The following is a 16,260-nucleotide window of genomic DNA, read 5'->3' as shown; positions in this document are numbered from 1 at the left end:
CCATTTCAATTTTTGTACAAGTTTGGGTGTCCCATGTTGCACACATGATAAAAATACTTGAGGCAAATTTGTGATATTGAGCTATACACTTTTATTTTTATTTTTTTTACTTGACACAGAGACTTACCATCTAACTTTGCAGCTCTACAGTCCTAAGTAGGCATTTTTATGGTTGATTCGGTCTCACTGCAGCAGTCAGACATTTCCAGCTAAAAAAACCTGCTAAACCCAGTATATGCTACCTATAGAACCACAGCAGTTGAAGAGACCGGTTTAAAAAGGAGAATACATATTGGATTTCAAGGTATTTGGGACAGAAACCCGACTTCAGATGAAAGCTAATCTTTGTCTGCTTAATGTGTAAAATATGCAACATAACATGTTAGCCTAACAATTTATAAGGCTAATCAGCCTGTGTGTGTGTGTGTGTGTGTGTGTGTGTGTGTGTGTGTGTGTGTGTGTGTGTGTGTGTGTGTGTGTGTGTGTGTGTGTGTGTGTGCTAACGTTATGAAGGATCTGGACAGTACGTTGTGACACCCCCATGAGGTCAGGTTTCTGCTCAAATATCGTGCGTGCAAGTGAGAGAAGTTATTCTTAAATGCGCTTTTCCATCTTCTGTCCGTGTTCCGTTCCCTTGTTAAGTGTGCCATATGGTCACACAACATGCAGCCTTGGGTACAAGCACGCCATGAGAGAAAATTCTGAATCGTAACTGACTTCTGTTTGTAAAGAGCAAGTCATATCCGGGTTGTCCAAAACCAGCAACGTTACAAATGGACACGCTATAACGAGCAGAACACATTTGAAGCCATGCTTATGTAGTTCACTGATACACAGCATCCCTGCAGTTTTGGAGTGTTTGTGTATTTTATTTTGTTTTTAAGGCTTATCGTTATTAAGGATTAAGCAGACACATGGCACTAGACTCTGCCAAAACTGGGAAGGTGAGAAGCCAGCAGAACAGAAGATCACTGTGAAAAGGATGAGAGAAATAGACGAGCATCACCTGGATGGGTAACAATCTTTCAAAGTCATTAGTGACAATATACAGTATTATACCCCAAATATATTTCACTGTATTTAGTTAAGGATTGTTATGAAAATGTACAGTCTTTCAGGTGCAACATTATAGCTTTTAGGTATACTTTTTTTACGGATATGCAAACTGCAGTTTTAAAGTGTTATTCTAGTTGCTGAAACTCCTGACTATAGACACAGTGCATGCATTGTAAGCTTTAGATAAATGCCTTGAAGCACTGCTTCATCTTTTTTATGAAAATATTTTGTAAGAGGAACTTCTTCAGTTTAAAATGATGCAGCAGCCCCATTACTGAACTCTACTTCCAGTGACATCTAAAATGATCGGTTGTTTAATTGGGTATGTACTCAAGTAGGATATTAGTGCAACAATAAAAATTGCTCAGAATCAAGCTGAGTTACTACATGGTGTCACAATAGTAAGGCTGTCTTCTTCAGAGGGAGATTACATACTTAAAAAAAGCAGTGTTATTATGAAGTCAATCATACTAATGGGCTGATTGAATAATTAATAGGTAGATTGCAAATGAAAAACACCATTCAGGCCTGGATAATGACGCACACATGCGCACACTGCACCCTCCTCTTACCTTGATAAATCTGTGAGAGAGATGCTTACCGCTGCAGGTTCATTGGCAGGATGGAACATTTCTGCATAAATCTACAGGACTCCTGAGCTTTCGTGTGTTGTTGTTGTTGTTGTTTTGTCTGTCTTTCTCCTCCTCCAGTCCCAGGTGAGGAAATAGAAGCTGTCCAAGGTGAGTCAGCAGCACGGAGAAGCAGTTTGAGCAGTTGGCTGATGCTCTAAGAGAGACAGGGGAAGAGGGAGCTGATTAATTTGACATTTTTCTTCCTGTTACCTCGTGAGAAAAAGCAAGTATGAAAACAAATCACTCATATTTCTTATTTGTCCATTAGTTGCTGGCACTTTGTTGTTGATAGTATCCAAAAAAAATACTTTTGAAGTATAACTATTTAAATTATTTTTCAAATGTGATCTTGTTCTGCAGTTTTTGTTCAGAAATGTATTAGTTTAAAAGTCCGAACACAGATGACTAAAATCTGCTGTGTGATGATGCAGCAGAAGAGTCATAAGTCAAATTTCCTGAGGTGCAAGCAGCATTAATCTTCTTAACCTTCCATGTGTCACTGTATAGTAGTTACTGTGTATTCATGTGTGTGTGTTTTGCACAAAGGTACAAAACAGGACAACATAGATGGGGATTTAGCACTGACTGATAAAATCGGATGTTTTTCCCGCGAAACCCCCCCTGTCATTGTGTTGCTGTGATACAGTAATCCTCTCTTATGTAACTGAGTGCCACTCTCTCTCTCTCTCTCCCTCTCACTGAACACACACACGCACATGGAAACAAACATCCGACCAGTCACCACCTACAAATGCATGTATACGTATTGATGCAGGGGGCAGCAATGTTAAATTGGAAATTGTTGCCATCAGGGATTGATTACATACGTACACTAACAAACAAGTAATGTGATTTTAATGAAAGAAGATGAAGAAATTGTACAGTAAGTGCCAAGAAACTCTTTGCTAGATTAGTATTCTTTTCTGTGTGCTTATGTTTTCTAAGTGCAGTTGCACATTTTTGTTCGCTACATTAAAATAAATTAAATTACACATTGTTTTGGGTGGCAGTCTACCAAAATAAAATTAATTGTCAGAAGGAAAAAAAAAACATAATAACATGCAGTGGTAGATATGCTGAATGTAAATTAAATACTTTAATGTAATCTGCTCACAGTACATTTATATTGCACACATTCAGTTTTATGTTTTGGTTTTGTTTGTGTGCGTGTGGTTCAGTAAGTGTATGTTTGTATGGAGGTGTGAGGAGAGTGTGGGGTTTGCAGTGCGTCTTCACTCTGTGTAATCTCTGGTTGTGTGGGTTTTGCAGGTGATAATGCGGGATCACACGTCCGGTGCTAACGTGGAGGAGCGCCTGAGGCAGTCTCATATGGAGTTACAGTGGATCCAGAGACAGCTGGCCATGATCGCTGCCAGAAACCTACACCATCACCACCTGCACACCAAGGGCAAGGTACTGTGGTACCACACACTGTAGGCCTGTGTTTCTACTACTGCTACTACGCAATAAGAGTACTGTGATCAAACTTTATGAGGGGGGAATTTGCCCTTGAATACTAATCTTGTCTGTAAGAGTTTATCCATGATTGAAATCATCCAGTTACTTACATAAAACAAACCTCCTCTGTTATTATTATATCCACTTGAGAGGGGGGAATCTGGGGATAAAGCACCACATTTATGGGCTGTCCTTAGAAAAAAAGGAACATCTGCTTAACCTAATCTGACAGATCTTCATTACACATCATTATGACGTAACATCAGATGCTGATGTTTTTAGAGTTATCAACTTTCCTCCACTCGTGATGATGGAGTTGGAGTTTGTTAACCACCTTCTCCAATACACTCTTTACAACACAGTACTAGGTATATGCAATGGCAGTAATTGTGCTGTGTAGTTTTTTTAATTTAACAACTCATACTTTGACAAAATATTTATCCCTGCATATGTAAAAAAAAAAAAAAAAAAAAAATGGCCATCTAATTGCAAGCGTTACGAGGAAGAATTTAATGTTGTGAGAATAACACCTAACTGGAATATCTAATAACTGGGAAGGTCTAATTGCTTTATTTTCTGTAGAACACACAAGCAGAGCAAGAAGTTCATTCAAGATTTTTTCAGGGCGTGCTATAACAAGTGCAACAACATTTTCTATTTTTGTACTCCAGAACCATCGCTGTTGTTATTGCTAAATGTTATTTAATCTCAATCCAGCTCCTCCTGTCTTGCCATTTGTAAAGTAGATAGTTTTGTGTTTTTGACTGTAAATCTGTTGTTTTCAATAATCTTTATCCTCATCCAACCCCTAACAAAAGCACACCTGTCTGCTTTTGTGTTTTTAAATCTACCTATACAACAAAGTTTTGGGGAGCTTTGATGGCAACTTGCATGCTGTATCCTGATTCAGATTCGCTGCCTCACACGATAGATTGTAATAGGCTCTCTATCTTTGACTGACAAAAACAGAAGCACTGCCACGGCTCAGTGAGAACATTCAAGCCTTGAAGTGAAATGTCAAATCACTTTTTGTATGTAACCGTTCTAAATGATTTTGTAAGATGCACATTTAACAATACATCCCCATTTTGTTTTTCTATTACAAAATGTAATTGGTTAGCTTCCTGGAAAACACGTGGCATGTGTCACTAGGTGCAAAGAAAGTGTTCAATATTACCATCCCAAGTGTTTGGATTGTTTTTTTTTATTCCATATGGTCAGAAGAGGACAAAAAAAGCTCATCTGTGATGTAATGATTTACACGTCACTGCTCAACAGATTGACACAGGACATTTAAATAAAAGCCGCTCCACATGTCTATTTTTTGTGTGATGTTGTTTTTGGTCAGTTGAACGCAGCGCGCACATGTCTGCGTATGAGTGAGACAGAGAGCGGAAAAGAAGGGAGGGGGGATTTTTAAAGCGCCACTGGAGGAAAGAGTAGAGAGCATGAGAGGAAGCGTTAACATATTAAGGGACTCAGGGAGTGTGTGTGAGCTACTGTAGCTTCTTTTAGTTTGCAATGAATGTTAGGGTGAGACTTCCAGACTGTTACAGTGGCATACAGACTAGGCAAGCTATTAAGCAGCAGATCGGAAGCCACTCATGCACCGGCATACACGTGCATTTGGGAGGACGCTTCACCTCCGCCTTCACTGCCAGCTTGTGATGTGACGGGAAGGGGAGAGAGTCATACTGGGACAAAAGGGGTACTACTGCCTTTAAGGTAGGGACATAGTCATTATCTGTATCAGCAAAAATAATTTTAAAATCCATGTCTGTACCCACAGCTGTCCCAGTCCCCTTTTTTTTCAAAACACACAAGTGATGGACTGGATGCTGCTGTAGCTGCTGTGATTCTCAGAGACTTAGTACAACACAAGATAACATGTATTCCTTTAATGAGGAGCAGCGACTAAGTGTTCATGAACAATAGTGATTTATTTCTCTCCTGAGTAGTTGACTCAGGAGAGAACAGTCTGTCTATATCCCACTCCAAGTGAAACACAATTTATAACAACACTTACACTGGACAAGAGTAGCTTGGTAGGCTTAAAAAGACTGATTTTCTCTTCTTTGAAAATCGGTTTAATGGCAGGTCAATAGCTGTACATCCACGGCTGACTGCATCAGGCACCACCGATGCTAGTATTTCACTCACACACCAGATGGCGATATGGCAATCTATTTAAATAACCCCTAGTCAAAAAAAGATTACCTTGGGGTACCCTGGTGGGTTGGTTGGCTGAGCACACGGCACTTAACCACAATGCCCTTGGTTCGAAGCCAGCCACCGCATGCTGCTTTCCTAATCCATTCTCCTGTGTTCCTCCACCATAAGTCATCCAACAAAGCTGAAATGCCATAAAATCCTAGAAAAATATATTTTTTAAGTGAACCATTGAATGAAAACACACAAAGCATTTCTCGGTGTCATTGTGAATTAAAATCTGTAGCTATTCATTATTGCAGAAAGTGGAGGACAGCCAAACTGTGCACGGCATAAAGTACTAAAAAGCCCCTATTACATAATTATATGCTGTAACCTCTTAATAGCTACCCACATTATCTGCTTTGCTTAACAAACAGTTACCCCAGCCTACAGTTGTTCATCATTTTTAAATGGATAATCCATTCACAGTGTACCCATCATTGGTGCTGTCGGAACAATTCACAGAAATGAAGTTATTTTTTTTCTTGCTAGTGAGAAATATGCTTATGCAGATGTTGCTTTCATAGGAATTAGAAGTTGTTTTTCCAGCAATGTGTCCATGAACAGCTCATTGAATCGCAGCCTGTAAAGTGTGCTGCCCCTGTGTACTAAAGATAAACTCCCATTTTGACCTCAGGTTTCTGCCTTTGAGCTGTGCACATGACGTTGACCTTTTGTATTGTGATTGGTCGACACAAAAATAATTTCTCTCATTGGAAGGACAAAAATAATAATGTGCATATGATATAGTATCTTAAGTGGTTAAAACATCTTACATTGTGTGACAAAAATCAACGATGACAATCAAAATATTAACCTAGAAAACTGAACCAATGTGGAGGACATGGAATAGATCATTAAATGATACTGTGGAAAACAGACATCACCTTCAACAGTAGTTGCCTAGCTATTGCAATTCAATAGGTTTATTGATCAACACATGGTTAAATTTACATTATCGTTGACTTTTCCTCTGAGCGCTGTATGTCTGAATCACATCTGAGAGGCCATGTACTGTTGAGTAGGCATTACCTCAAACCTTTTTCACATGGCCTTTATTTGCAACCACTAGTAGGTCTTGGAAGTCAGTTTCCATTAGGCCAGAATGTCTAATATTTCCTAAAAGCTGTCTCAGCCCCGTCTTACCTCCAGTCAAAACTTCATTCATAGCTCGAGTAATCTTTTACTTGTGACTGACCCCTTGGCCAGGTGCTAGCTTTTTCAATAAGATTAAAAGACATGAAAGAGGAAACATGCCATTTTTTTAATACAGTGCTTGGCTTGGATAAGAGCAACTTAATAATAATAGTAAATTGTAATAGATGTAGACAAACACTTGTTAAATTATTATTTTTGTGTTTGTCCCACTGTGAAAAGGAAGAGGAAGATCTAATATTAAACACAGTTTTAAGGTGACTGCCACGGGGTCTTCTCTATCTCATTCTTTCTGCCTAGTGTGCAGTCTTTCTCTACTAAAGAAAGCTATCTTATCATTTCACACATTCATAGTTTACTTATTCATACACTATTTTACTACTTTAAGGTAGTTTATGTTCTTTTTGACTGACTTTCAAACTGGATAATAAAAGAATGTTCTATGACATTCATTCTCTGTATGTACATGTTTATGTTTTACAAAGGGTTTAACCTGAGCCAGACCATATAACAATGATAGCAATCATATCACATCCATACCGGCTTAGTAGTATACAGCTTCATACTGCTTTCACTCGCTGGTATCAGATCAGTACTCGGTATCTGCCGAAAGTTCACGCAACGGAATAAGGAAACGGGAATGGGAAGAAATTTTTTTTATTGGAATATCTCTATGTCTTATATTCATCCACAGTGGTGTAATGTTGTGGACCTTCTTACCAAACAAGACGAAGCATATGGAAAACAAAAAAATACACATTACCACTGTTCCATTACATAATGACTGGATGAATGAATGCAACATTTTGGATGCATTTGTAACAATGCATTTGTAACAATGCATGTAATTTCCATTTGTTGATCCACAATGAATTGTTAAGGCTGGAATTCAGAAAGTGTGAGACGACGTATATATGGGAGTGGATGCATGGCCAAGAATGTTTCTCTGTACCTTTTCACTGTGTCCCTTTAAATTCCTCCCCTCCTGGCTCACATTTAGCAGGAGATGTTGTCGGTATTTCTTGTGGCCCCAGAGCGCACAAGTGCGTCATAATTCCCAACTCTGACGCAGCTCCTGTCAGGGCAGCAAGGCAAAGGATGATGTCTCCCAAGTGGAAGGCAACCCCCACCCGCCCCCAACCCCCCCCAACCCTCAATTGACATCAAGAAAGAAAGTGTAAACAGCTGATTTTGAGTGATTTTTGTGAATGCTCTGATTAATACATGTAAACACATACTGCTTTGCTTTAATGACGATTTAGATTTTAGTTTTAGCATCTAGCACCTAGCCTTGTCCAATGTGCTCCAGGCTCTGTGGATTTTTGATGCGTTTGTAACTTTTTCTCTCCCCCTGACCCACCTTCAGACGCCTTTCTGTGTTCCAGGACCTCCTGATTTACACACAAAGCTCTGAATATAACACATGAAATGTACCAAACTCACACAGTAATGTAAAAATAATTCCCCAGACTAGAATATAGCCCTTTTCCAATTCCCAGTTTGTGCATCCCAGATTCCTCTCCTTGGTTCCTTTCCTCGCGTCTTAGTCCCACCCACAGGAGATTCGAGCTGAGGAGTGGAGGAAGAGACTTGAGGAAAGAGGAGTCGAGGCCACAGGCATCTAACAAACATGAGACATATTTGCCTCGAAGCTGTCGATTTAAAAGCGACATTGATTAAATACGACGTGCGGCACAGCTGCATCCGCTGTTCACTGTTAGTCATGCACTGTATTTTATGATCTCTGTCAAATGAGCTGAATAGCGTTAATTACAACTTCTATATTTACTTTGAATTCAATTCATAACGTGGCATAATGTGATAACAATGTACGGATGTTGTATGCTTAAAATCCTCCACCATCCACCCACCTGAATGAATTATTTTCTCCGATTTAGAGACCTGCATGGACATTTACTTGCCCCTCTAGTCCCTCTAGGCTACGTTGCTTTTTAAATTATTAAGTGTTTTCTTTAACGATTTACTTTAATGATTAGAGAGGCTGCTTTCAGTTATTGTAAACGTTTCCATGCGCGCAGTAGTGTCAATGCAGCTAATATTGTCTTACATTTAAGCAGCAAAACTATGTATAGTTATACAGTAACCTTGACAGAGGAAACAGAACTAGACTTTTACATTTTGAAATAATCAATGAAGTTAATCTGCTGTTTCTCTCTAGGGACGCACTTACAGATGAAGCTGTATGTCTGACAACAGCTCTGCTATGTTCACATTTTAGAGAACGCTAATATTTTCCTCATTAATTATGTATTATTTCACCCACCCACTATTAATTAGAATGTTTTCATAGGATCCGAGCGGCCCGATCCGTGGATTAACCAGTCCGCAATCCGCAGAGGATACATCGGTGTATCCTCGACTATAGCTCCTCCGGGGAGCCTCCTCGTTTCTTGATGTGCATTTTAGGAATAAGAATGTCCTTCAAGATGGCGTGCTGAGAATGATTTTCGGGTCACAAGCCGGAGGATTGAGGATCGAGGAGTACAAATTTTGGAATTGAGAAAAGACGTATGTTATTTAATGTTTTTCTCCCGAACCATCTGGCGACCCCCAGAAATGATCTTGCGACCCCCTTAGGGGTCCCGACCCCTTGGTTGAGAACCACTGGTCTACTGATTTGGGGACTGAGCTTATTACGTTTGAATTAGTTGTCTCAACCTGGCGTTGATGAGTACCATTAATCTGCTCCAGAGCCCAATCAACCACATGCAATAACCATGCGATAATTACTGTTATCATTTTCTAATAACTACGTCAGGTTACCAAAGTGATAACCTGTTTTTGATTTTTTTTTTCAAGAGCACATTCCATTTTTGCACCAGTGGTTTTCTGGTCTAAATGACTCATAAATCATTTCTCCCATGGATGTCCATATGGCCTAATATCTCACTCATAAATAGGCTGACTGAATGTGTTGAAAAGTCTGTCTGTCTGTTTTGAAAAACCCACAGTACTGGTTGGCAGGTCTATCTATCTCTCTGTTCTTGGAAAGTCCACCATATTACACTGGTGGGTCTATCTTGTCTGCTTGGCAGGTCTGCTGTATTAGCAGGTGTATATGTCTGTCTGCTTGGCGGTTCCATCATACTGGCTTTTATAGCATTGGCTGGCTGTGTTAACTGACATATTGTCTGCAACTTTGTTTTTTGTATTTATTTTGTGTGTGGAGGATGATAGTCTGGCTTGCAGTCAGGGGAACTGGTTGTTATTTATGTACGTGTGATTTCTTTTGTGTGCCTGACAAGATTCCAAATGCTCTGCTAACATGCTAATTGATATATCAGAGTAATACCGGTATCTGTTGGCTGTTCAGGCGTTACTACAAGGAAAAAGTATTCAAAAGACAACAATGGGCTGATTTTTTCACCTCTTCTTTAATTCTCCTCCAAATGAAAAAGGGTAATTTAAATTTCAGAGAGAGAGAGCAGAGATAAAGAGAAAAGTGAACAGGCTTCAGGGTAATGCAGCACAGATTTATTGTGTCTCAGGTGGGAATGTTTTCCTTTTTATAGATGTTGTAATATTGGAGTGGCTGGGCTGGCTTTTTCAGGAGGCAAATGGGAAGTCTACACCCTATTTGGGATTTCAGATTGTAGCTCTCCAAAATGTTTCTATTCTATTCATACATTTATATTACTAAAAGTAGATATTCTGGAGTGGAGCATCTAATCCATTTTTTAGATTAACTCATAGGGAAGAGTTCTATCCTCTGATACACAACAGAGCATCTTTGCATCCTTGGAGGGTGTTTAAATTCAGGAGGCACAGCCAGAGTTTACATGCACTTATCCTAAATCAGCTTCCCCCTTACCTCAGCCGAACAGCTGCACAGCTTTCTCCTCTATCTGCAGCCCCTCTGGTGGCCTCCTAGTTATTGTAAAATTCGAAAAGCACGAAATAGACAGCAGAGCAGTTCTATTCCAAAACAAGACAATTGTGAACTCAAAAAAGTGCCATCAAATTGTGCAAATAGATGTCTGGCATGAAGGAAAACTAACTGAGCAATACAAGACTATTCACAGACCTCAAGAAAAGCTTCCGGCCTGCCTATTACAGATATGCAGTGTATTTCCATGGAGGGTTCAAGCATCAGAGTGAAAATTCACTTTGAAAGGCCATTCTAGCCCATCAAGAAAACTTCTAAGGAGGAAAACACTGACTGGCAAATCCCGCTGAGGCACAAACCTGTTGCAGTAGCAGCTTCATTTTCAGGCCTGGTAATCCTTTTGCTGTGACTGACCCCACGGGATGGAACTAAAGCCTGAGTATATAACTGTAAGCAAGATTGACAGTAGCCCTATGCCCTCTTTCATAACTTCTATTAATCAAGTTCTCCTTTTTGCATTATGTATAATTTTTATAATGCATTTCAATTTTATTTCTAGTATAAAATCATAACAAGAGTTATCTCAAGACACTTTACAGATAGAGTAGGTCTAGACCACACTCTATAATTAACAAAGACCCAACAATTCCAGTAATTCCTCCAAGAGCAAGCATTTCGTGCGACAGTGGCAGGGAAAAACTCCCTTTTAGGCAGAAACATTGAGTGGTGAGGACAACTTCCTTTTAGGGTGAAACCTCGGACAGACCCAGGCGGTGTCTGACGGTGCTGGTTGGGGTGTGATGAACAGTGGCAATTATAGTCACAATAAAGATAACTGAACTATGACTAGAAATAGTAGTTCATGGCATATCAGGGCACTGCAGGGTGTGGCAGGGTGTAGCAGGGCACTGCAGGGTGTAGCAGGGTGTAGCAGGGCACTGCAGGGTGTAGCAGGGTACTGCAGGGCATAGCAGGACGTAGCAGGGCATAGCAGGGTGCGGAGCAGGACCACAGCAATAGCTGCAACCATGATTTAGGTGCCACCCTAATCCAGAGAAAACTGCGGGGCGACAAAACATAAGGACTCCAGGTAATAAACTCCCCAAAGCTAAGTTGTCATTTGTCATATTGCACCGAGGTGTGGTCCTCTGCAACTAAAAAGGACTTAACTAAAATTCAGGTTGCGCATAATAAAGCAGCAAGACTTGTACTGGGCTGCTCAATTAAAACAAGTAGAGATCAGATGTATTCCACTCTTTCTTGGCTCACTTTACACCAAAGAATAACAGTTACTTTAGGTACTATGATATATAACACATTGACAATGAAAATGCCTATTTCTCAGTTTAATCAATTAGTGTATTGCAACTCCGTGCATAATCATAACACCAGAAAGGCAAATACTGGTCATATAACAATCCCCTATCCAAAAACTAATTTTATGAAGAAAACTGTCCTGTATAGAGCTATTGTCATCTGGAATAACATTCCTATTGAAGTGCGTCAGCTTTGTAATAAGCAGTCATTTAAAAGAAATCTTAGATGTTTTGTGTTGATGTAGGTTTTTATATGTTTTGATTAAAGTAATTATATTAATATTATATTAACATTTAGTCCTACTATGATTGGAAATTAGATTGTATGTATGTATGTGTTTGTGTATGTATGTATAGATATGAAATGTGTATATGCGATTTTGTTATGATTGAAATGTGTATATTGTTGTTGTAATGTAATGTAATTTTTTTTTAGAATGGACCCCAGGGAGACTAGCTGATTGCACAGACTTTCAGCTAATGGGATCCTCAATAAATAAACAAATAAACAAATAAACATCCAGCTGTACTTTGAGTTTGATGCTAATCAGAAAATATTAGCATGCAAACAATGGTGGTACAGGGCAAACATTATCCTTAGCATCAGCATGTTAGCATTGTTATTATGTGCATGTTAGTCAATCAACGTTTTTATTCCAGACTCAAGGTCCATTCAAAAGACACAGACATGACATACAACATACCTTAAAAACAAATAAAAACATATACAAAGAAATAAAAGCCAGAAGAAACAACAATACTACATTTCTATAAAAGACTTATACCAGTGTTTCCATAGTGATGATTGGTATCGTATGGCACTAAACCTAGGATTTACTAATAGCATAACAATGCTATTTTGGGAGACGTTCAGGCGACAAATAAATTTGTATGCTGATGTTAGCATTTAGCTCAAAGCTCAAGTCCAGAGCTGCTATTAAGGCTGTAGACTTGTATCTGTATATTTAGTTTAATTAGTTATGTTAGATTTTTACATGGTGCAGTATGACAGCTAAAACTCAAAATAATGATAATGAAATAATGAATAATAAGTAATAATACCAGAAGTGTCTAATATTTTCCTCATCTTTATTTTCTCACATCCAGGCAAGATTTGAAGTTTCATCCCAGCAAACTACAGCACAATCAGTCTACAATGTGAACCGCTTTCGATTGCTGGAGGAGAGAAACCGAGCTCTGAAGCTTGAGGTAGCCACGCTTCGCCAAGAGAAACAGCAGTATAGGAAACTGGTAAACTTCCCACTCACACCACCCCACTTTTGTCTTTTTTTCTGACACAAAGATGCACCCAATCTCTCTCGTTCTCAGCCATTCTGCACATTTCCCACTCATTATTTTAGATGAGTTTTTTTTTGCCTGCAAATGAGCACAATATTTTTACTGGTAACTCTTCTCTGGAATTGAATCTCTTGAGATGTGATTATTGTGACACTTTACTGTATGTACGTAGAGAGTGTCAGTGAGGCACTACATTCAAGTCCCTGTTGCAGCTTTTATTTTTTAAGGATGCAGCTGTGTATTGTAGGGGGACTCACATGGCCTTGACTCATGCACAGCACACATACTCCCTCTGATTGGTCTTGGTTATGCAGACATGTGGGCATGCATGTGTAATGTGGTGTAAAATAGATAAGGAGGTGTGTGTGTTTGTGTGTGTGTGTGTGTGTGTGTGTGTGTGTGTGTGTGTGTGTGTGTGTGTGTGTGTGTGTGGCCATGTGTTTTTTTTGTTTGCACTGTATGTTCATGCATGCATTTGTGTATTTAGTCCTTTGGAGGCCTCCCCCAGGTGGTCTCGGATGGCAAGGTGTGTGAGCTGTTGTCTTGGCAACATGCCCATTTGCAGTAGTGTGGACAGACAGGCAGAGGGGAACTGACACAACATAATGGCTGCTTCTGTTAAAAGCCTCAATGGCTTGAAATTAGTTTCAGTTAAATAGAGCAAAACCTGCTTGCTACAGTCTGCATTTACAAACAATTTATTGACAATGTTTCAGTTCAGCGTAGCTCTAAGGCTAAAAAAGTTTGTTACACACCACTCATTTGGTTTGTGATTGAGAGTACTGTCACCTTCACATATAGAAGCATGCATGAGTTCATATTTGAAAACCTATTTGTTGCCTCTATATATGAAAACTAGATACAGTACAAATGAAGAACTAAGCATAGAGAAGAACCATCATGTGTAAATGAAGAACCACTGGGTAGCACTCTCCTTTCACTATATGAGCTGAGAAGCATTTTTCCCTATTTTATTTGAACATATTGACACTTTTCTGTTCCAATACTGAAATTGATGGCAAGCTGCCTAGTGGGATATTTTGTCCATCTTCACAGCCAAAACCTCGGCACAAACCATGTCTGTCACCGTAGCTAACATGCAGTCGTCAGCAACACTACTCAATAATGTTATATAATTGTGTGTGTGTGTGTGTGTGTGTGTGTGTGTGTGTGTGTGTGTGTGTGTTTCATATACGGGTAGATACTGTTGGAGGTAGTCCAGCTGGGTGCCTGCTGGCAGTCTTTTTGCTGTCACTGCTGACAGCTACACTATCACAGATTGCATCATGGTCATTCATGCAAAGACAGACTCAGCTTTGGATCAGTTATGCTAAGAAAAGCTCACGAGAGTGGATTTGCTCATGCAGATATACCTTGTGCTTACACATAGTAAGGGTATTGACAGAATAAAACAAGATGGCGCAGTCACGGAAAGCTTGTATCATGTGGATGCGCTGACAGTTTTGTTGTCGTTACTTAGAATTCCTCATGGGGGAGACAGAAACTATGCACTATAGCTTTAATGCTAAAATAATTTTCCATTCATTTTTTTAGGTGAAGGAAAATATGGCAAACAAAATTATCTATATTTATCAACAGGTTTTGATAATTATCAAATGAGGTCAATGGTCAAAAGATGTGTTCCAGACAAAACACAAGAAAGATATAAGATTAAGAGGTATTCTAGTATGAAACACACACATTTGCACACCAGATGGCTGATTAGCCAGCTAGTTAGTTATGGTTTGAATGGATGGCTTCAAGGCTGTTTTATGTCAACTCTATTCTATGCTATTACAGAACAATGTGTAATAATATGTAATCCTCCACATATTTTGTCACATATTTGCAGCATGACATAGCTTGCCTCTAGCTCTGTTGCACAGTGTGATGTTGGGTGCATATAATTTAGCAGTATCTAAATGTACCAGCAAAATAAAGAAGAAAAAAATAAACAAGAAAATTATGAACTTTACAAATGACATATTTATATAATATCATAACAGCTTTAATCAATGTAATTAACATGACTTTTTATATGTGAAAGAGGCAGGTCATATTCGCCATGAAGTTATTAGACTTACGTTCTCCATGTAATGAATGCTAATGTTGCTCTGTATCGGCTGGATGTGTTAATAGGCAACTGTTTGCTAACATTTTCCCCAACTTTAAAAGGTGACAATATGCCAGTGATATGTCCAGAGCTTGTTTCTACTGCCCCTAATGACAAAAAAAACTTTTTTGTTTGAGTAATCATGTTTCATAACTAACCCATGCCAGCTGTGTACCGTGCACATTCTGGTTGAGTGTACATCGTTCTCATCCTAGCACAGACAGTGTAGTTGAGTATTTGATTTTAAAAAGAGTGACCACACCCAGATCAATAAAACTGTTGTATAATTAGTTAAAGGTGCTAGATCAGGCTGTCAGCTACAGGGGCAGTCTTAGGCAGTGTCCTCATTTAGGATCTTAGTGGCCTAAGGGTAGAAGCTCCTCTTGAGCCTCTCAGTGCTGGCCGATAGTCAATGAACAGCAACCTCGCATAGCTTCCTTTCTCTACCAGGTGAGATAGGGTGGTGTGTGGAGGATGTGTGCTATGGTGTCTTCCGTTAAATGGTTGCGAGGGTAGGCAAACTGTGATGGCATCTTGTTATGCATTTATTTCTGTTACTGTCTAATAAATCAAATAAAAAAAAAAAAATACTCAAATTCAAAAGGTCTATATTAGCATGGGAAAGGGTAGATTATATTGCCAAAGCAAGTGTAAAATGAGCCCGAGCACATCGGACGCAATGTAGTTTGAACTAGTGGCGATGCCGTACTGTGACGTCACCGACAGACGCACCCGTGCACATCTGGTACCTACACCAGCACTAGTTGGTCAGCACCAGTGTTGGGGTAGTTACTCATAAAAAGTAATGGATTACACATTGCAAGTTACTTTGTTTAAAGTAATGCTTTACTTTACTTAATTACTCATTGCTGAAAGTAATTAATTACACTGCTAGTAGTCGTAGTAAGTACATTAGCTTTAAAAAGCCAAAATAAAAAGAGCCATAAGAAAGTGCAGCTTTAATTATATCTTTATTTATTGTTTTTTCATCATCATCCAAGGTGCAATGGAAGAAATTAATTTTTAGCCTGCAGCGGAAGATGTGTGGGCTTTTGGCCGTCCTGATGTCAATAGGGAGCTCATTCCACCATTTAGGAGCCAGGACAGCAAACAGTCGGGATTTCGTTGAGTGATTAGTTAACCCTCGCTGTGAGGGGGCAGCAAGCAGGTTGG

The 16,260-nt window shown here is 39.3% G+C and overlaps 1 protein-coding gene across 1 annotated transcript in view; it reads left to right on the top strand.

Moving 5' to 3' along the window:
• Positions 1 to 522: 522 nt before the first annotated feature.
• LOC114571323 (RIMS-binding protein 2) overlaps positions 523 to 16,260 on the top strand; it is a 65,268-nt gene continuing 49,530 nt past the window's right edge. The window contains exons 1-4 of the mRNA XM_028602224.1: positions 523 to 1,014; positions 1,767 to 1,915; positions 2,958 to 3,101; positions 12,783 to 12,926. Coding sequence (XP_028458025.1) covers positions 2,964 to 3,101; positions 12,783 to 12,926 — 282 coding nt within the window. The 5' untranslated portion in view covers positions 523 to 1,014; positions 1,767 to 1,915; positions 2,958 to 2,963. The remainder of the gene's footprint in view (positions 1,015 to 1,766; positions 1,916 to 2,957; positions 3,102 to 12,782; positions 12,927 to 16,260) is intronic.

The sequence above is a fragment of the Perca flavescens genome, chromosome 16, assembly GCF_004354835.1.
Source record: "Perca flavescens isolate YP-PL-M2 chromosome 16, PFLA_1.0, whole genome shotgun sequence".
In the NCBI taxonomy this organism is placed as follows: Eukaryota; Metazoa; Chordata; class Actinopteri; order Perciformes; family Percidae; genus Perca; species Perca flavescens.
The sequence above is the reverse complement of the archived record's forward strand: the minus strand, read 5'-3'. Positions and strand labels throughout refer to the sequence as shown.